The following is a 22,666-nucleotide window of genomic DNA, read 5'->3' as shown; positions in this document are numbered from 1 at the left end:
GAGCCCAACGTGGGGCTCAATCTCATGACCTTGAGATCATGACCTGAGCCAAAATCAAGAGTTGGATGCTTTAACTGACTGAGCCACCCAGATGCCCCTGTTTTTTAGAACTCTTGTTCCTAAATTGATAGTCATAAGTAATTGGGGCTCTTGTTTTGGCTATATCTAAACTTTAATTCTTTGCAGGCTAGGACTTCACCTCTCTGATCCAGACCTGGAGCCAAACAGGGAGCAAACAAATGATGGTTGAAGCTTTGCTTCTTAATTATTAATAAGAAGGAAGTGTATTCCTGGTAGAGGTACAGCAGACATATGGGAGAAAGAAGTTTGGCTTGCTAGAGTGTATCAGGGCAGAGCTGAGGAAGGAGTGGGAGGGCAGGAGCCATGTGACCTGAGGGGGCAGGAGCCTGGTATGCCCTGTTGAAGAATTTTGCACTTAAATCTAGTAGATGTAAAAAGATTTGCGTTCATTACGTTTGTTTCTATAGCATTGTAGAATTTGGTTTGCTCATCAGGAGATGAGAAATCTCTATGAAGTCGATTCTTAGATTGAGAAGGAAAGAGAAGAGGAAGGGAACCAAAGGAGAGTAGTCTTAGGAAATCAAAAGGGGAAACAAACAAGTATAGAAACTTTGTGACATATATTTTTATGTCATTTTAAGTTTTATATAATTAAAAACTTTCTAACAACCACATTTTAAAAGTACAAAAAAATAAGAGGGGTGCCCGGGTAGCTCAGTCAGTTAAGCATCCAACTCTTGATTTCAGCTCAGGTCATGATCTCAGGGTCGTGAGATTGAGCCCCGAGTCAGGCTCTGTGCTGGGTGTGGAGCCTACTTAAGATTCTTTCTCTCCCTCTGCTTCTCTCTCTCTCTCCCTCTCCCCCCTACCCTGAAAAAAAAAAAAAAAGGTAGAAATAAGAAAATTTAACAATACCTTATTTAATTCAGTATATCTAAAATATCAATAATGTAATCAATATGAAAATTAGTGAGGTATTTTACACCCTTTTATGCTTATCTTAATTCTAGCGTGTATTTTACACTTACACATCTCAATATGGATTAGCCACATTTTTAGTGCTCAATAGGCACATGTTTCTACTGCCTACCATACTGGACAGTGCAGGTCTAGAAGAAGGGAATGGTGAAATGAGGCAGAGAGGAGTCTTGTAATTGATAATCTGGTCTTTAGTGACTTTATTTCCGAGTGCCCAACACTGAGGACAGAGTACATTAGGCTGGGAATAAGGGAATGAGAAATAAGGAAATGGAGATAATAAAGTGTTCATTTCTAGGAGCTAGTTTTAATGGGAAAGAAAGAATTCTGGGAGGGTATAGGTTTATCTTTAAGATGGGAGACTGGGGTGCCTGGGTGGCTCAGTCAGTTGAGTGTCCCACTCTCGATTTCCCCTCAGATCGTGATCTGAGGGTCGTGAGATTGAGTCCCATATTGGGCTCTCCACTCAGTATAGAGTCTGCTTGAGATTCTTTTTCTCCTTCTTCCCCTGTCCCTTTTCACACACACACACTGTCTCTCTCTCTCTCAAATAAAATCTTAACCAAAAAAAAAGGAGGGGCGCCTGGGTGGCTCAGTCAGTTAAGCGGCTGCCTTCGTTCAGGTCATGATCCCAGGGTCTGCTCAGTGGCGAGCCTGCTTCTCCCTCTCCTTTTGCCTGCTACTCTGCCTACTTGTGTGTGCGTGCTCTCTCTCTCTCAAATAAATTAAATACAATCTTGCTCTCTCTCAAATAAATTAAATACAATCTTGCTCTCTCTCAAATAAATTAAATACAATCTTAAAAAAAAAAGATGGGAGACATTAATAGGCTGGTGGTAGAGAATTGGTAGGGAAAATTGGTTTGAAAAATCAAGAAGTAGTGTTGTAAAGGAGTAAGATACTTTGAGATGGAAGGGTAAGGAATGTTAGAGGAAGCTGATGGATCGTAACTTCCTAGGCAACAGAAGGCAAAGTCATGTGTTAAAGAGTATGAGAGGTGAGGTGGGATGGAGATGCAGGGAACTTGAAGAGTGGAGCAGATTTGGAATCTAGTGGAGGTGGGAGAGGCACTGGGCCAGCAGAGGCAGGAATTATGTATAAAGTGGGAACAGGTTTGTGCCCAATGAGGGATAAGGGGCTGATTTATTTTTTTATTTAAAAAAATTTTTTGACAGCACGAGAGAGGGAACACAAGCAGGGGGAGTGGGAAAGGGGGAAGCAGGCTTCCCTCTGAGCAGGGAGCCCCATGTGGGGCTTGATCCCAGGACTCTGGGATCATGACGCGAGCTGAGGGCAGATGCTCAACGACTGAGCCACCCAAGCGCCCCAAGGGGCTTATTTAAAGTATAGGAATTTCTTGGGGCGCCTGGGTGGCTCAGTCGGTTAAGCGACTGCCTTCGGCTCAGGTCATGATCCCAGGGTCCTGGGATCGAGTCCCACATCGGGCTCCCTGCTCTGCGGGGAGCCTGCTTCTCCCTCTCCCACTCCCCCTGCTTGTGTTCCCTCTCTCGCTGTGTCTCTCTGTCAAATAAATAATAAAAATAAAAAATCTTTATAGGAATTTCTTGATTGCTATTTGTGCTTGAATTTAATGAAATTCATTTACCTGTTAAAAATCCCTTTTTGCTTTACTTTCAGGGCCATAAAAGTCACTGCAGAGGGGATTTATAGTAGGTTTACACTTGGTTTCCTTCCTGGGAATAAAAGCCACTCTGAAGAAGGAATTTATGGCAACTTCATTTCCCAGAAGTTTTTATGAGTAGTCCTATAAGGGAAGCTCTAAGAAGGCTTCTTTCCACATCTGTTAAATCCAAAATGTCCTCAGCTCAAAGTAATCTTCATATCAACTCTGGGGTTCTGAGTGGGTCCCCACAATACCATACTTGAAGATATTTTGAAGTTAAGGTAATCCCTGCTTTTTAGATAGAGTGGGTTTTATGTATTCAAAATGAAGCCATGCCATAGGCTTGCCACTGCCTATCTAATACTCCGTAATATCCTAACTACATATATTCTGCTCTTTGTTCAGCTGCTGAGAGAAAAGGCCAAATAGTAGGAAAAGGGAGTCAGAGGTCTCTATTAAGCATCATTAAGTAAGTAGGATAGAAGAAGTCAAGTTTCTACCAGAAAAGCAGAACCAGGAGGATATATCAGGGACTTGCTATAAGGAATTGGCTTATGTTTGTGGGGGCTAAGGAAGACTCAAGTCTGTAGTATAAATAGAAAGGGATGATCATGAGCAGACTGGAACCCCATAGGCATGTGTTTGTTCACAGGCAAGTCAGGAAAGATCTAGGGGGAAGGGAGAGTAATTGTAGACCCAGATGCTGTGTCTCTTTTTCAGAGAAGGCCTAACACTCTTTAAAGGCCTTCCAGTTGAGTAAATTGAGTTAAGCCAGGATAATCTCCCTTTTGATTAAAGTCAGCTGAGTAGGGACTCTGTCTACAAAATCCCTTCACAGCAGCACCTGGGTTAGTGCACCTAGGTTAGTGTTTGACGGAATAACAGAGAGGTGTGTGTTCTACTAAATGGCACCTGCCTCCCTCTGTCCTCCACGTCTTTTTTTTTTTTTTTTAAGATTTTATTTATTGGGCGCCTGGGTGGCTCAGTTGGTTAAGCGACTGCCTTCGGCTCAGGTCATGATCCTGGAGTCCTGGGATCGAGTCCCGCATCGGGCTACCTGCTCAGCAGGGAGTCTGCTTCTCCCTCTCCCGCTCCCCCCTCTTGTACTCTCTCTTTCTCTCCCACTCTTTCTCTCAAATAAATAAATTAAAAAAAAAAAATTTTTATTTATTTATTTGAGAGAGAGAGAATGAGAGAGAGCACATGAGAGGGGTTGGAGTCAGAGGGAGAAGCAGACTCCCCGCCGAGCAGGGAGCCCGATGTGGGACTCGATCCAGAGACTCCAGGATCATGACCTGAGCCAAAGGCAGTCACCCAGCCAACTGAGCCACCCAGGCGCCCTGTCCTCCACGTCTTGAGAGAGAAGGTCCTTTCTTTTTTACCCTAACAGAAAACATACTAGAAAGGAAATTCTGGGGACTGTCATTTAATCCAGCCACACTTACACATCAGAACGCCATCACAGATGATAAAATATGTCATGGTAAGAAGTGGATATTTTTATTTATTTATTTATTTTTAAGATTTTATTTATTTGACAGGGAGAGAGCGAGAGAGGGAACACAAGCAGGGGGAGTGGGAGAGGGAGAAGCAGGCTTCCTACCGAGCAGGGAGCGCAATGTGGGGCTCGATTCCAGGACCCTGGGATCATGACCTGAGCTGAAGGCAGACACTTAACGACTGAGCCACCCAGGCGCCCCAAGATATTGCTTTAAATGGCTTTTAATCCTTATATTCATAAAGAACAGTTCTAGAATTAATAGCACCATTTTGGTTAATCGACGAGAAAAGAGTAAAAATCTGGCCAACATCCAGAAACTTAATGGTCCTAATTCTTTAGGATATGTGATTACCAAATGTTAGACATTTCTCATAACTGCATTCTGTTTTGCCTTAGGGTACTTTTCGAGATCACACAGGAAGATGTTTTGTTTCTGGCTTCACCTCTGACCTTTGATCCTTCCGTTGTGGAAATATTTGTTGCTCTCTCAAGTGGTGCCTGTCTGCTTATTGTACCAACTTCTGTCAAAGTGCTTCCATCAAAATTAGCTGCTGTTCTCTTTTCCCATCACAGAGTAACTATTTTGCAGGTACATTTCAGGGACAAATGAAATGCTTTGTCTTTTATTATTTAACATTTTTAAAGTTTTAGAGAATATTTTGTATTCCTGTAGTTTTTCACAGTAGGTTAATGATAATCTAGTAAGATTATTATGGGTTATCTCCTGATGATATCACTTAATTTGCCTGAGAATGAAAAAAAAAGTTAATTAGAAAATTATTTTACTGTCCCATTTGGTACAATAATGACTAGAGGAAGTTGACCTTCACTCAAATCTTTTGGGATACACTGCCTCTCCTATCTTAAACTTTAGCTTTTAGTGGAAAACACAAAGTTGAAGTAAGTTAAATGATAATTAGTTAGGAATTTAGATTTTCTGACTTTTTATATCACTATATGTTACATTAACTTACAGAAACAAATACTTAAGTTTGTCATTTTTAAAGATTTTAAAAAATATTTATCTGAAAGTATGTGACTGATGTTAAATTGCAAGTGGTTAAAGATACTAAAGAGAATTAACAAAATTATATGCAAATCATGATAAACTAAAAATTGCAGATTTATATCTAGTGTAAGAGACTTGAGGTAAGTCAAAAGGCAAAATTTGATATTGACTTTGTTTTTAGGAAGTTTTTCATCCTTAAAAAAAATATATATGTATATATATTATATATATAATACTTATATATAGTAATGTGGCTTGATGGGTATATCAATGCATATAAATTTTCAATCTCTGGTGATCATTCTATCAGTCTGGACAAGACTTTAATATAATTTATTTTCCTACAACATTCAAGGAGTATAATTTTCAAGAAACATTTGCAAAGTACCTTAGTAGATTTGAGAGATAGTTACTAAAGGAAAGGAGACTTTCCTTCTATGTCAAATCAATGAGTTCTTTCTCTTTAAATCCGATCCCCTTGCTTAATGTTTTAGCACAGTCTCAGATAAATTTACTCTAGTAGTGGGTTTTAACCTTTTTGGGGTCCTAAATCTTTGAGAAACGGATATACATTTACTAACTCAGATCCCAGAACACAGCAAGTTGTGCATATAGTTTCATGGTGATTTTATTTAATTCACAATACTTAATTTGGAGTATTATCAGCAGATGAAATTTGAGTTATTTTTGTTTTTAAAGCTTTATTTGAGAGAGATAGAGCACGAGCATGAGCAGGACGGGGAGAGGGAGAGGGAAAGAGAATCTCAAGCAGACTCCTCGCTGAGCACAGAGCCCAACCTGGGGCTCCAGCTCATGATTGTGAGATCACAACCTGAGTCAAAACTGAGTCGGACACATAACTGACTGTGCCACCCAGGCGCCCCCAAATTTTGAGTTTGAGGAAGGAAGAGAAGTACACAAACTGACAGGCTATACTTTCCTCTTTATAAGGCATGTCCTCTCTTGTTAGAAGGTTGGGGAGGAAGAACTGTAAAGTATCCTCCAAACTGAGAAGGGACTTTGAGATGAAAAAAACGAAGCAGGCAACTCCATACAGTTTACATAGTTTTATGCACGGTAACATACTGACAGGGAGGGATGGATGGATGATGATATGGAGGGGTGCAGCTATTCTCTGCAAAGACCGGACCTTAGTCTACAGATTTTATAGACCAAAGGGATGTGTAGGGGAAGGCACTATAGTAAGATCAAAGGGTCTACATGTACCTGACAGCTAATCTTTAATTAGATCTTGTGGCACAATCCCTGCCTCAGAAAGGGGAGAGAATGTGTTATCTTGAACAAATTTATGGAGGGCCAAAGCAAGCCTCCCCCTCCCCCTATCCTGGCCTCAGTGGGTATTGCTAAGCTACGTATATTAATCTCCAAAGGTCCTGTAACACCTAGCCACCTATGTGAACAAGATCTCATTTAACTGCCCACATGAACAAGATGGAGTGCTAAGATGGATTCAGTATTGTCGGGTCTCTTATGTCTCATAGTGAGGCATTTGTTGTTAGGGTTCATTTTTTCCTTCCAAAGTCAAATTTCTTATCAAATGATATATAAGTCATTAAGGATTTTTGCCTTTTTGCCTATATAATAGATATTCTATACTTAAAAAAGAAAGCTTCCTGTATAGATTTTATTTATAAATAATAATGTTACCTAAAAACCTAATTGGATATATTTTAAGATTGTGTTTGAGAGTGAGGGAGAGTGACAGGGGTGAGGGACAGAGGGAGAAGCAGACTCCCCACTGAGCAGGGAGCCTGATTCAGGGCTTGATCCCGGGACTCCGGGATCTTGACCTGAGCCCAAGGCAGACGGTTAACCAACTGAGCCACGCAGGTGCCCCCTAAATGGATATTAAGCAAGGATCTTAACAGGTTAAAAGACAGTACATGCTTTATTAAGGTTTTATTTTATTTATTTATTTTAAGATTTTATTTGTCAGAGAGAGAGAGAGCACAAGCAGGGGGAGTGGCAGGCAGAGGGAGAGGGAGAAGCAGGCTCCCCACTGAGCAAGGAGCCCGATGCGGGGTTCGATCCCAGGATCCTGGGATCATGACCTGAGCTGAAGGCAGATGCTTAACCGACAGCCACCCAGGTGCCCCTTTATTAAGGTTTTAAAAATTAAAAAAGAACATCTTGATTTACTGTGGGGGAGAAAGGCCCCAAAATGAAATGGACTAAGCTTTTGAGGAAATTAAAGACTGACTTTGTTTCAGGAATAAGGAATAAGGACCTTTTTGGTTTTTTTACAAACCTAAAATACATTTGAGCTTTTTTTTTTTTTTTTAATGCTCTGGGTAGCAAAGTTATATTAAACTTGATGCCCTTTAAAAGTGAAGCCATTTAGGGGCGCCTGGGTGGCTCAGTTGTTAAGCATCTGCCTTTGGCTCAGATCATGATCCCAGGGTGCTGGGATCGAGCCCCGCATTGGGCTCCCTGCTCCGCGGGAAGCCTGCTTCTCCCTCTCCCCCGCTGCTTGTGTTCCCTCTCTCGCTGTGTCTCTCTCTGTCAAATAAATAAATAAAATCTTTAAAATAAATAAATAAAAGTGCAACCATTTAATTAGAGTGAAATCTCAGGTTGCTAGCTACCAAAGTGTCAGCAAAATAATGTTTTTCAGTTTTATGTGAATTTTTCCTTAGAAATTTTGGAAGGAACCTTAACATACCCTGTTTTATCTGTTATTTACTAAGTCCTATTTTTCTGTGCCTAGGATGATTTGGTAACAAAGCATATTGACTAGAATTCTGCCACTAAATTTTATTATTTCAGTTTGAGTATCTGAAGAGTGTTACTATGCTTTATCATGCTGAATATTCATAGCTGTGCAATCATTTGTAGAGTTCAAAGTTGAAATAATTATCTTTAGCACCAGAAATTAGGCCAGAACATTTCTTTTTTTTTTTTTAATTTTATTTATGAGAGCGAGAACAAGTGATCACGTGCACGTAGGGGGAGGGGCAGAGGGAGAGGGAGAAGCAGACTCTGTGCTGAGCACTAACCTCAACGCGGAACTCTTATCTCAGGACCCTGAGATCACGACCTGAGTTGAAACCAAGAGTCAGATGACCAACCAACTGAGCACCCAGGCATGCCTAGAACATTTCATTTTTTTTTTTTTTTTAAAGATTTTATTTATTTGACAGAGAGAAAGACAGAGAGGGAACACAAGCAGGGGGAGTGGGAGAGGGAGAAGCAGGCTTCCCGCCGAGCAGGGAGCCCGATGCGGGGCTCGATCCCAGGACCCTGGGACCATGACCTGAGCTGAAGGCAGACGCTTAACGACTGAGCCACCCAGGCGCCCCCATTTCATTTTGATAAGAGATTTTCCTTATGATAAAACTTGGTGGAACAATTTACTTGATTTAGGATGCCTTATAAATAGGGTGGCCATTATAATTTATTACCAAAAAACCCAGAATCTTGAGAGTGAATGGAGGTGCTAAATTCCTAGACAGGAATCTGGAATAGTAAGTTTGTACTGGGATGTAGGGTCATCCTATTACTTAAATATTTTGACAAACCAGGACTTTAATCTTTTTGAATTAAAATTCAAGTTGTCCATTAGGGCTGCTTCTAGCTTTTATTGAAAGAAACCATTTAAAAATCTTGATTCACATGGAAATTTTCTATGGTCAAGTAAAGAGATTGGCAGATCCTCTCCCTGATAGAAAGCAACTATAAAGCTGGAGAAAATTGAAGGCAACTACGTCAACACTTTGGAAATAACCAAAGGCCTACAACTACCTGAAGAGTGTTTGTTTTTAAAAACTGTTGTGTTTTGCATAAAAATGGAATTCGTGGTATTCTAGACTAAGCTGCTCTCCCTGCCTCCCCCAGCACAGTCAAAACAGACTTTTCTGTCAGGGCCTTTTGCTCATAAGGGCGATTATTCAGTTTGGAATGGTAGGTTATGTCCATGCCCAAAAGCACTGTCTGTGGAAATGTTGAAGCAGGCCGGCATGGAGGGCCAAAAACTCCACTGGTTTGAGGTTGTGGTCACAGGGAGGGAAAGCACATTCTGGCTAAGGCTGCACTTGGGAATCAGACCAGAGGGCCCAAGCACATTCCTGGCTGACCTTGAGGGTATGTGCATGTACATTAGAGACACAAAAGGACCCATGGAGAATAAAAGCTGGATTAGGCTTGAAAATGACCTAAACTTTGAGCTCATTATCTATACACACAAATCCATCTCTGTGGACAGTCTGTCCAGTCGTTGCTCGACTACTGAGCTGTGCAGACAAAAGGTGACTCGTAGGAAGTAAGACTTAAAAATGAAAAGAATATATATTTAAGGGGCACCTGGGTGGTTCAGGTTATGATCTCAGGGTCCTGGGATCGAGTCCCACACTGGGCTCCTTGCTTCCCTCCCCCCTGGCCCCCCACTCGTGTTCTCTCTCTCAAATGAATTTAGAAAAAAAAATACATATTTAAAAGAACAACTGAGCAATGACATTAGTGGCCACACATCACCAGGAAGACAGATTTTACAGATTTAATCCAGGCTAATTAGTAACAAAGAAACAAGCAAAAAAGCAACAAGAACATTTCATAATGATAAAATGGCCAGTACATAAAGAGGTACGTTGTTGTGGGGCGCCTGGGTGGCTCAGATGGTTAAGTGTCTGCCTTCAGCTCAGGTCATGATCCCAGGGTCCTGGGATCAGGCCCCGCATCGGGCTCCTGGCTCGGCAAGGAACCTGCTTCTCCCTCTCCCTCTGCCTCTCTCCCTGCTCATGCTTTCTCTCTCTCTCTCTCTCTGTATCTCTGTGTCTCAAATGAATAAATAAAATCTTTAAAAAAAAAAAAAAAGAGGTACGTTGTTGTATCAAGAAGATGTAACGATTATAAACGATTATCCATCTAAAAATGGAGGTTCCAAATACGTGAAGCAAAATGGACAGGATTGAAATGAGAACTAGGCAACCCAGTAGTTCAAAATTTTAGTACCTCACTTTTAACTTTTAATACCCCAATTTTAATACCCCTAGGTCATGAAAAACTAAACAGAAATCAGAACATATAATATAGAAAACTTGAACAACATTTTCAGCCAAATTCCATTTATAGAACACAATATCCAGTAAATGCAGAATATGCATTCTTTGCAAGCACATTGAACATTTTCTAGGATAGATCATATTCTCAACCACAAAACATGTTTCAGTAAATTTAAAATGTGACCAAGTGGCATTTATTCCAGGAAGACACACTTGGTTTAACATCCAAAAATCCACTGATAATTATGCTTTTTGTTCATTATTTATGTAGTATATATTAACAAATGCAGAAGTATTTGGCAAAACCCAACACATGTGATGAAGGAAAAAACCTTAAGTAGGAATAGAAGAACTTTCCCAGTATGATGAAGGGCATCTGCAAAAAACTACAGCTAACATCCTGTTTGGTGAAAGACTGACTGCGTGCTTTCACCCTAAGATTGTAAACAAGACAAGGATGTTTGCTTTTGTCACTTCTCTTCATCATTACTCTGGTTGGTCCAGGCAGTGCAAAAAGGAAAAAAAAAAAAACCCAACACGTTACTGATAGAAGTTAAAGAGTTCAGTAAATGAAGAGACATTAAATGTTTGTGGATTGAAGTCTCAATATTGTCAAGATCTATAAATTAAACATGGTTCCTATCAAAATCCTAGTAGGCTTTTTGGGGTAGAAATTGATAAATTGATCCTAAATTTGTATGGAAATGCAAACGCTAGTCCTGATCTGTTCAATGGACTACTACTCAGCAATAAAGAGCCCCATGGTCTTGAGTGTCTGTGCCTCCCCCATTCATTTGTTAAAATCCTAATGAACAACGTAATAGTATTAGGAGGTGTGGCCCTTGGGAGTTTTTAGGTCATGAGGGTGGAGCCCTCATGAAAGGGATTAGTGCTCTCAGAAAAGAGACCCTACAGAGCTCCCTAGCCCCTTCCACCATGTGAGTATACAACAAGTTGGCAGCCTGTAACCTTGAAAGAGACTTTTACCAGAACCGGACCATGATGGCACCCTGATCTTGGACTTAAAGCCTCCGGAACTGTGAAGTAAATTTCTATTGTTTGTAACCTACCTAGTCTGTGGTATTTTGTTATATCAGCCTGAACTGAGACAAAAAGGGAATTGATAAATACAACATAGGTGCATCACAAAGTATTTATATGGAGTGAAAGAAGTCACGTCAAAACAATACATGATGTGTGATTCCATTTTCATATAATTCTAGAAAATGCCAGCTGATCATTAGGAAATAGATCAGTGGTTGTCTGGAAAAGGGGTCCAGTCGAAGGGGGGCGTTAACAGTGGTAATTTTAGGGCTGAAGAATATATTCATTATTTGGATTATGGTGATAGTTTCACTGATAAATCTATATATCTGTATCTCAATTTATATTGTATGCTTTAAATATGTTCAGTTTATTTTATGTCAATTATACCTCACTAAAGCTGTTTTTAAAGATCTTTTTTCATATTGTTTAGAAACATTTTTTTAATCCTTTATATACTTTTTTCTACATAGAGATAATGGAAAAGGAAGTATGAACTGATTTTATATATTTTGTCCTTTTTATGTTTAAACCGTCTTGTCTAAACTATCCAATGAAGCATAACTAATATTTTTCTTAAGTTTTTTGCTAAAGCAAAATTGATATCTACATTAAGAAGGTAATGCTGCTTCAGGAGATTTCCAAAATGATTTATAATTTTATAAACACCACCTTAATTTCCATGTGGGTGCCCAGTGTTAAGCTTTCAACTAATTATTACAGTATTTACTTTTTTAAAGAAGTGAAGGGAAATAAATTATCTTTAATATATTCACAGGCGACACCAACTTTGCTTAGAAGATTTGGATCTCAGCTTATCAAGTCAACCGTTTTATCAGCCGGTACTTCTCTTCGAGTATTAGCCCTTGGTGGTGAAGCATTTCCATCATTGACTGTTCTCAAAAGCTGGAGAGGAATAGACAATAAAACACAAATATTTAATGTTTATGGTATCACAGAGGTATCAAGTTGGGCAACTTTTTACAGGATTCCAGAGGAGTTTCTTAATTCTACTTTGAAGTAAGGGTTTTAATTACTAAATAGACTAGAGAGAAACTGTATTTTTCCAGTATCTTAACATTAACACTAATAATGTTTGTGATAGGCACTGCAGTAATAATTTTAGAAACACTATTTTACCTAGAATTTTTATTTTCTAAATTTTTTTAGAGGGAGGGTGGGGGAGGGCACAGGGAGAGGGAGAGAGGATCTTTTTTTTTAAAGATTTTATTTATTTGAGAGAGAGATCGAGCAAGAGAGAGAGCACGAGGGGTGGGGGGCAGAGGGAGAGAGAGAAACAGGCTCCCCACTGAGCAGGGAGCCCAATGTGGGGCTTAGTCCCAGGACTCCAGGATCATGACCTGAGCCACCCAGGTGCCCCGGGAGAGAGAGAATCCTAAGCAGGCTCCATGCCCAGCACGGAGCCCAATCTCACAACCCTGAGATCATGACCTGAGCCGAAATCAGGAGTCAGTTGCTTAACTAACCGAGCAACCCAGGCGCCCCTGTTTTATCTAGAACTTTAAGCTGGGGATCCAGAACCTTTCTTATAACTGGTGCTACAGATCCTGCTATAACTTTTTTGTGACTAAACAAAAATAAATAACCTATAATAACCTTTCCACCTAACCTTTTCCTCTTGGCAGTCTTTGAATTATAACATAACCAAAACTTTTTTTCTTTATTTAGTATGATGTGATTTAAATACATTGGAAAATCTATTCAAATGAAAAATTTAAATGTGGTTTGGGTTGTTGTGTTTTCATAGATCTGAATTGCCGGTACCACTGGGATTTCCACTGCTTGGAACGGTAGTTGAAGTCAGAGATACTAATGGTTTCACAATTCAAGAAGGCCGTGGCCAAGTATTTTTAGGTGGTTTTACATTTGTTGATTGGGAATATCTTTTTTTTTCCCCCCAAGAAAATAATCTGTGTTAATTTTATTCTTTGATCAATTTCTTATGTCTGGTATTCTTTTCTTTTTTTTTTTTTTTTTTTTAAAGATTTTATTTATTTATTTGAGAGAGAGAGAATGAGAGAGAGAGAGTACATGAGAGGGGGGAGGGTCAGAGGGAGAAGCAGACTCCCCGCTGAGCAGGGAGCCCGATGCGGGACTCGATCCAGGGACTCCAGGATCATGACCTGAGCCGAAGGCAGTCGCCCAACCAACTGAGCCACCCAGGCGCCCTGTCTGGTATTCTTTTCAATGATGATAATTTTTAATCTCATTCTCACAGTCATGAAACATTTAATATGTTACCATAATTATTTCAGATAACAATGTTTGATACCCTTAGGGAAAATATAAAAGTAATGTAGAAATTGCAGGTTGGATCTTTATATTTATAGCCAAAATTCTCTCTAATCAGTATTCTAAGAATTTTTTTAATCACATATATGTTTTTAGAAATCTTGTTTTATTCCTTTATTTTACTGAGGTTATTATATTTAATTTTACCAGGTAACATTTAAAAGTGTGCTGCCCCCTTTCCTTATAAATAATTCAAAATGTGAAACTTAGTAACTGAACTTTTGAAGATGTTCTTGATTTGATGGTTTTTAATATATTTTCCATGGAATTTTTTTTTTTTTTTTTTTTATTACATTGGTGTTTATATCTTGTGAAGGTGGCAGAAACAGAGTATGTTTTCTTGATGATGAAATGACAGTACCACTTGGCATGATGCGAGCCACAGGAGACTTGGTGATGGTGAAAGATGGAGAGATTTTTTTCTTGGGACGAAAGGACAGTCAGATCAAACGACATGGCAAACGTCTTAACATTGAACTTGTGCAACAGGTAGAACTATTTAAATACTAAGTGTCTACTAACATATGTAGGTTTTAGAGGTAGCCTCCACCAGTTTTCTGTGCCAGCATTCTCTATTAATGTTATTTAAACCTAAGATTTTTTGTATTAATGATGGATTACGATAATAGGTGTGGGTTATTCAGTGTGCCCTTAATTCCCAGCATGAAGAAAGAGTTGTTTTTTAAATAAGTGACAGAATGGATTTTGATAACTGTGAAAATAATGGTTTACTTTGCTCTGGGAGCAATTATTTTTGAAAAACAGGAAGAACCCAGTGTGCTGGTAATAGCAGTAGTAGCAGTCGATTTTTTTTTTTTTAAGTGTCTAGTTATTTTACATTTTAATTCGACTGTGTTGATTTCAGACATGAGAAGTTTGAGCATTTATGAAGTTTGCTTTTAAATGTGCTCTGACAAATTGGGATAATTTCTCTCACAGGTTGCTGAAGGACTTCAGCAAGTGGAGTCTTGTGCAGTTACATGGTATAATCAGGAAAAATTAATTCTGTTCTTGGTGTCCAAAAATGATTTAGTAAAGGAATACATCTTTAAAGAACTGCAGAAACATCTTCCAAGTCATGCAATCCCGGATGAACTTTTGTTGATTGATTCTCTACCATTTACATCTCATGGTAAAATCATTTGAAGCAGATATGTTTCAGTGCCAAATGAATACTAATTCATAACTAGTTTAAAGGCCTTTTAAATCCTTATTATTCTAAGTAATATTAGCATATATTGTGGTAGACCTCTATTAAGTGCTTTGTATAATTAACTCATTTTATCTCTAGAAAATCCTGTGAGTAGGTAGTATAATTCCCATTTACAGATATGGAAAATAAGGCTTAAAGAGGTTAAGTAATTTTCACAAAATTACATTGTTGGTTCATGGTAGAGTTGAAATTCTAAGACTTTTTGATTTCAAAATATATGTTCTTAATGACGATATTGCCTTCCCAGTTTCATCTTTATTTAATATTTACATCAAAATGCAGTAATTGTTCCGTTAATAAGACCATTTTTTAACTCTTTAAATAAGATAAACATTAGCTCTTCCTTTCTTACTACCCATTACATTCTTGGTAGCGTGGGCTTACGTTCTTTAGAATTGATTATCTTTCACAAACTATTCTATAAGATTTCAAACTTTGACACTGAAAAATGTGTAGATTCTTATGACTAATGAAGATAGAAAGGGTTTGAACTGAAATTTTAAAATAATTTCTCTTTTTAGGCAAAATTGATGTTTCAGAGTTAAACAAGATATATTTAAACTATTTAAACTTGAAGTCTGAGTGCAAACTCAATGGAAAAGAGGAACTCTGGGGAAAATTACAGTATTTGTGGAAGGTATAACTTTTAAGATACAAATTTGTTATTATAAAGAAGTCATGTTATATCTTTTGGGACTATTAACATCCTAATACGGCTGATAAAGTTTTCTAAGAATGTTATTGATGCCCAAATGTTAAGTAATGTTAAGTAATATACCATTGTTTTTTCAATTTGTATTAAAATAAGGATTAGGTTCTCTACTGTAAGATTAAGCTCCCCATAAAGAAATTTATTAGAAGTGAGGTAGACAGGGATGCCTGGGTGACTCCGTCGGTTAAGCGTCTGCCTTGGGCTCAGGTCATGATCCCAGGGTCCCAGGATGCAGCCCCGCATTGGTCTCCCTGCTCAGCGGGGAGCCTGCTTCTCCTTCTCCCTTTGCCCCTCCCCCCATGTTCTCTCTCTCTCTCTCTCTCTCTCTCAAATAATCTTAAAAAAAATAAAAATAAATAAATTTGAAATATGTATATATTACAACCATAGGTCAGTACAGTTTTTCTTAGATAAAATGTGGAGCTTTCTGAAGGGTTCTGAAAAGAGGATGTAATTATATAGTCTTGTTTGAAAGTAAAGGATAGCTTGGTAAGTCTCACTTCATTCTTAGATTCTTGGAATATAATTTTGATTTAGTGAAGCAAATGAATATAAATATTGTTCCCGTATTATAGAAATATCAGATATTAGTATTTTGTGGAGTCTATAATTAGTAGATCATATTTTTATAATTCTGCTCGCTATTTTATGGGTAGGAAGAGTGCTCTAAAGGGAGATAAAACTTGTAGTTTTAGAGTGAGTTTGTGACAAAATTGGTAGCATAGTGATCGTCTCCTTTATTATAAAGAAAATACCTTTAAAGTTTATTTTAATTAACAAAATATTTATTTTGTGTGTCTTTTGTTCATATCATTAATGTAAATACTATGCTGTATATATTACCTATAAATTGGTTGAATTGTTTTGGTTTGGGGCCTTTACTTCACCATATTTCTCCCTTTTCTCATCTACAGTCTATTCTGAATCTCTCAGAAGATCCTTTGAAGGTTCCTGATGAGTCACTCTTTTTAAATAGTGGTGGAGATTCCTTAAAGTCCATACGGCTCCTCAATGAGATTGAGAAACTAGTTGGCACATCAGTACCTGGGCTTCTGGAAATTATTCTAAGCAGTTCCATTTTAGAGATTTACAATCACGTACTTCAAACAGTGTTTCCAGATGAAGATCTGGTATTTAGCAAGAATTATGCCACTAAAAGAAAATTCAGCGACATTAATCAAGAAGAAACCAGTGGAAGATCTTTACATCAGAAATCTGTCATGACGTTAAGTTGTGACAGTGAGCTAACTGCTTTTACTGCAGTGAGCAGAGGGAGTCAGATTTTGTCACTGAATACTAAATTTTTAACTAAGTTAGGACTTTGCTCTTCAGCCCATTCTTCTGAATTAATTTCACAAACTAATATTCAAAATGTGAAAAGCTTAAATCCTTCAGCTCTTACTGGGAAGTCGAATGACCCATCCCATGTTGCAGAAGTTTCTGAAGAGGGAACATATGTAATAGCAGCCAAGAAAATGGAGCTACATGTGAGATGGAGGTCAGACACAGGCAAATGTGTGGATGCTTCACCTCTAGTAGTAATCCCCGCTGTTGATAAGTCATCCGCAACTGTGTACATTGGCTCCCATTCTCACAGAATGATGGCAGTTGACCTTCACTCTGGGAAGGTGAAATGGGAACAGATTTTGGGAGATCGAATTGAATCCTCAGCATGTGTATCTAAGTGTGGAAACTTTATTGTAGTAGGTAAGTTTTTGAATTTGAGGTTTATAGAGTTAAACTTAATTACCATATGATAATGCTAGTACCAGCAAGTTAAATTTAAAAACTTATGTATGGTGGGTTTGGTGGTTGTTAAAGAGTAATGGTTGGGGCACCTGGGTGGCTTAGTCGTTAAGTGTCTGCCTTCGGCTCAGGTCATGATTCCGGGGTCCTGGGATTGAGCCCCGTGTCAGGCTCCCTGCTCTGCAGGAAGCCTGCTTCTCCCTCTCCTGCTCCCCCTGTTTATGTTCCCTTTCTGGCTGTCTCTCTCTCTGTCAAATAAATAAAATCTTTAAAAAAAAAAAAAAAGAATAATTGTTACCCACATGCTAATTCACAATGTGGGCCTTGGGTCCTAGTCTCTGGATTTGAACCTAGCTCTAAAACTGTTCTCAGCTCTGTGAACTTTGACAAGTTGCTGAAACCTCTTAGGACCTCATGTGTTCTTATGAGTATATGGGTATAATAAATAAAACATGTTGCATCGTAAATTGTCCCAAAACTTAATGGTTTAGATTAAGTAACAAACACGTACCAGTTTCTGAGGTCAGAAAGGAGCAGCTTAGCTGGAAGTCCTGGTTCAGGGTTTCCCATGTGGCTGCAGTCATCTGAAGGCTTGACTTGGGCTAGAAAATCTGCTTCCAGGACAGCTGACTCACACTACAGCCAGCAGAAGGCTTCAGTTCTGAGCTGGTTCTCAACAGGAAGTTTTCCAGTTTGTTGTCACATGGGCCTCACAACCTTGAGCGTCCTCACAACCTGGCAGCTAACTTCCCTCAGAGTGAGTGCTCCGAGAGGTGGGGGCAGGACGGAGGGGAGGGAAGGGGAGAGGAGGAATGCAGTACTTTTATGCCTTAGTCTCCAAAGTTGCATACCATCATTTTTGCTTCTGTTCATTAGAAGCACATCATTGAGCCTGGCCTATACTCAAGGGGAGGGGAATTTAGGCTCCAGCTCTTGAAAGGAAGACTATCAGAGAATTTGTGGACAGATTTTAAAACCACTACAATCATCATAGAGCTTTTTTTTTTAGTTTATTTTAATTCCAGTGTTGTTAACATAGTGTTACATTAGTTTCAGGTGTACAATATAGTGACTCAGCAATTCTATACATTAGTCAGTGCTTATCATGACAAGTGTCCTCTTTAATCCCCATCACCTGTTTCACCCCCCCCCAACCATCAGTTTGTTCTCTAGAGCTGTTTCTTGGTTTGTCTCTCCACCCCCCACCCCCACCCCCCCACCCTTATTTGGTTTCTTAAATTCCACATACATCATGGAGCTTTGGAGAAGCTTATGAATCCTTTGGTACGTTGCAAGGTACTGACTCATTAAGTGTTAGCTACTAGCTGCTATTCAGTTTCACTAAGGTATGTGACTTACTTTACTAAGAATATGGGGTCCAGGTGTAGTGCCTCTCCTTGACCACCGTTCTCTTTACTCCCTCTGCTGCATGAAGTTTTTACTTTATCTGCTTATCGAATCTTGTGCGAAGTGCTTAGGAATATGTCTCCCTACTTGTGGTATCCTAGCTGGTATCTAGAATCTGAGTTTGATCCTTCCCTCTTGCCCATGTACATTTTGAAACATATGCTACAGGAAACTTTTAGTGATCTGTGTGCATGAGCAGGTGTCATTCCCATCCTGAAAGTCAGCGCATGTAAGTTACTGTTTGTAGCCCAGGAGTCAAGGCCTGTGGCACATGGTGGTCACTTAGTACTTCAAACATTTTTTTTTTAAGATTTTCTTTCTTTATTTGAGAGGGAGAGCAGGCATGAGCAGGGGGAGGGGCAGAGGGAGGTGCAGACTCTGTGCTGAGCAGGGAGCCCGACCTGGGGCTTGATCCCAGGACCTGAGATCATGACCTGAGCCAAAGTCAGACGCTTAACTGACTGAGCCACCCAGGTGCCCCAACATTTTTAAATTAAGATATAATTTACATACAGTAAAACTTACCCTCTTTATAGCTCTGTGTTTTGACAGATGTGTACTGTCACGTAGGCACTACCACAATCAAGAGTTCATTACTCAGAAGGTTCTGTGTCACTCTGTAGTCATCTCTCCTCCTCCTCCTAACCCCGGGCAACCACTGATCTGTTTTCTGTCCCTCTAGTTTTGCTTTTTCTAGTTTTTGCTTTTGAGTCTGGCTTCTTTTACTTAATATGTGTTTGGATTCATCCATATTGTTGCATGTATCAACAGGCTTGTTTTTTTTTTTTTTTTGAGCAAAAGAGCCCATGTGAGCGGGGGTGGGGGGAGGGTAGAGAGGCAGACATGGGGCTCAGTCTCACAGCCCTGAGATCATGACCTGAGCCGAAATCAAGAGTGGGACGCTCCACTGACTGAGCCACCCAGGCGCCCCAAGAGGTTTTTTTTTTTATTGCTGGAAGTATTCTGTTGTGTGGATATACCATATTTTGTCCCATTCACATGTGGGTTATTTCCAGTTTTTTTCCCCCCGGTTTTTGATAATTATGAATAAGACTGCTGTAGCATTTGTGAATAGGATGTTGTGTGAATATAAGTTTTTATTTCACTTGGGTCAGTACCTAGGAGGTGGAGATTATATAGTAAGCATAATTTTAACTTAGTAAAAAATGCCCAAAATATTTTCCAAGTTGACTGAACCACTTTGCATTACCACCATCAATATGTGAGAGGTTGTTCCACATCCTTGCTAACACCTGGCATGGTGAATTTGAAAATATTTTTATTTTAGCCATTCAGATTGTTATGGTGTGGTATTTCATTATGGTTTTAATTTGCATTTCCCTAGTGACTAATGATGTTTCTTTTTATGAACTTAATTGCCATCTGTGTATCCTTTATGACCTGTCTCTTCAGATCTTTTGCCCAGTTTTTTATTGTTATGTTTGTTTTCTTATTGGGTTCTGAGAATATTATGTGTTCTGGATACAAGTCCCTTATCAGATATATGTTTTGCATATTTTCTCCTAGGCTGTGGCTTCCCCCCCCTTTGTTTCGTTAACATTATGTCTTTTTTTTTTTTTTTAAGATTTTATTTATTTATTTGAGACAGAGAGAATGAGAGAGAGAGAGCACATGAGAGGGGGGAGGGTCAGAGGGAGAAGCAGGTTCCTTGCTGAGCAGGGAGCCCGATGCGGGACTCGATCCAGGGACTCCAGGATCATGACCTGAGCTGAAGGCAGTCGCTTAACCAACTGAGCCACCCAGGCGCCCTAACATTATGTCTTTTGAAGAGAAGTTCTTAATTTTATTTAAAAAAAAAAATTTTTTTTTTTAAAGATTTTATTTTTATTTATTTGACAGCGAAAGAGGGAACACAAGCAGGGGGAGTGGGAGGGGAGAAGCAGGCTTCCTGCTGAGCAGGGAGCCCGATGTGGGGCTCGATCCCAGGACTCTGGGATCATGACCTGAGCTGAAGGCAGACACTTATCGACTGAGCCACCCAGGTGCCTGAGAAGTTCTTAATTTTAATGAAGTCCAGTTTGTCATTTATTTTCTTTTATGGATCATGCTTTTGATGTCCTATCCAAGAAATTTTTGCCAAACCCAATGTCACAAAGATTTCCTTCTGGAAATGAACTGAACTGAAAGAAATTTTTCATTACCCAGCTGAGTCGTGGGGTACTGCACTGTGTAGGACATTTCTCTTCACCATCACTAAGCAGGTCACTTTCTTGCTACTAAGTAGTAACTGCTCGAAAGAAAACAGCACCACAGTTATTCTGGAATTGGGCCTCAAGTGAGCAGCTGTGGTAATAAGCATAGGCAGAGCCGAGGAGAGAATGGTGGGCCAGTGCCCAAAGTCAACTTCCCCTGATTTACACGCACTGCAGGGAACTTGAGTGATCTTCACTTTGTAGGTTTTCAGCATTCCCACTTCCCCCTGGGTTACTCTGGCTGCCCAGAGTTAGGGACTGCTGCCCTAGCCTCCCATTCATTGCAGCAGTTTGGGAGAAGCAGTCTGCTGTAGTAAAGTACATGGGCTCTGGAGCTTGACTTCTTGGATTCAATCCTGGCTCTGCCACATGTCAGCTGAATAGTTTTACCCTAGTAACTTAAGCTCTCTGTGCTTCCTTTTGTCATCTGTAAAATGCAGATATAATAGCACTTGCCTCACTGGGAGGATTCCATGAATTAATAGATGTAAAATTCTTAGAACACTTCACAAGGTAAAAGCTCAGTAAAGGCTGGCTATTGTTAACGTTAGCATTTCTTGAACACCTTCTATGCACTGGGTACTTATCCATATTATCTTAATTATCGCATTAACACTGGAGTAGATGTATACACATGCTGCAGAAAAATAATCTGAGGCTCAGTGATGCTGGGTAATTTGCCCAAGGATGACCATGAAGAGATTTGTTTTCTCAGTAGTGAAGCACTTTAGGGTACTTTAAACAAAATAAGGTATACCTACTAAATAAGTATTTTTTACAAGTGGTTACTATTTGGTTTCTGCTTTACATTGCTGAAATTTAAATCTGAGCTGAACACAGATGTACACCTGAAGAGCATCAAATATAAATTGTCATGATTTAGGCTAAAGAATTATTTTCGAGTGACGTATTTAAATCTCATCTTTTCTATTTTGTTTCCCAACAGGCTGTTATAATGGGTTAGTCTATGTTCTGAGAAGTAATAGTGGAGAAAAATACTGGATGTTTCCTACTGAGGGTGCTGTCAAAAGCTCAGCAACTGTGGATCCAACCACAGGACTCCTTTACATTGGATCTCATGACCAGCATGCATATGCCTTGGATATTTATGTAAGAACTCACCTCATCAGTTTCTTATCATAAGCTTAGAAGAGTGTGAAACTGTCAGGTGCTCTTAACTAAGGGAGCAGATATTAACTATTCCCTAAGTTTAGCATTGTGGTCTGGGAAGAATGAGTTAATTAACAGTCTTAATATCTGAAGACATTTTTAACTTCCTAACCAGATTTTCACAAATAAATTTGCTACTCAGAGTTTTTAAATATAAAGAACTTAGAATTACTGTCTTGACAATAGAAAAGAGTCACAAAGGAAAATATCAGTAAGACCTGATAAGTTGGGGAAATAATTTGAAGCAAATGTGATGGTTAAAAATCATTGATAAGAATAAATGGAAATAAAGAACAAAAACAAATTATAAAGACCCAGATAGAAAAAAAACAAGAGATATAAACATAAAAAACCCCAAAGAAGAAATGCCTAGTAAATATATTTAAATGTTTCATACTTTAGTAATCAAAGGAATGAAAAGTTATGTAATGAAGAAACAGATAGTATTAGATCAGAATGGTATGGTAAATGCTGGTGAGAGTAGGGGGAGGTTGTAACTAGTGAAACCTCTGAGGAAAACAGATTGGCTATAGGTAACTTTCATTACCCCCCCCTTTTTTTTTTAAGATTTTATTCATTTATTTGACAGAGAGTGCAAGCCAGGGGGAGGGGCAGAGGGAGAAGCAGGCTCCCCGCTGATCCCAAGACCCTAGGATCATGACCTAAGCCGAAGGCAGACGCTTAACTGACTGAGCCA

General features: G+C 39.2%; 1 protein-coding gene across 7 annotated transcripts in view; it reads left to right on the top strand.

Moving 5' to 3' along the window:
- The window catches only part of AASDH (aminoadipate-semialdehyde dehydrogenase), a 41,977-nt gene that overhangs the window by 8,963 nt on the left and 10,348 nt on the right, over positions 1-22,666 (top strand). For 5 of the 7 annotated variants that reach the window (XM_078068688.1, XM_078068687.1, XM_036120745.2 and 2 more), the window contains 8 exons: positions 4,521-4,713; positions 11,974-12,215; positions 12,964-13,070; positions 13,825-13,997; positions 14,448-14,640; positions 15,243-15,358; positions 16,348-17,140; positions 21,746-21,909. In XM_078068688.1, coding sequence (XP_077924814.1) covers positions 4,521-4,713; positions 11,974-12,215; positions 12,964-13,070; positions 13,825-13,997; positions 14,448-14,640; positions 15,243-15,358; positions 16,348-17,140; positions 21,746-21,909 — 1,981 coding nt within the window. Of the gene's footprint in view, positions 1-4,024; positions 4,107-4,520; positions 4,714-11,973; positions 12,216-12,963; positions 13,071-13,824; positions 13,998-14,447; positions 14,641-15,242; positions 15,359-16,347; positions 17,141-21,745; positions 21,910-22,666 lie in introns of those variants that run through there. The other 2 variants (XM_036120753.2, XM_078068690.1) reach the window with 2 other exon arrangements.

This window comes from Halichoerus grypus, chromosome 3 (genome assembly GCF_964656455.1).
Source record: "Halichoerus grypus chromosome 3, mHalGry1.hap1.1, whole genome shotgun sequence".
NCBI classification, from domain to species: domain Eukaryota; kingdom Metazoa; phylum Chordata; class Mammalia; order Carnivora; family Phocidae; genus Halichoerus; species Halichoerus grypus.
The sequence above is the reverse complement of the archived record's forward strand: the minus strand, read 5'-3'. Positions and strand labels throughout refer to the sequence as shown.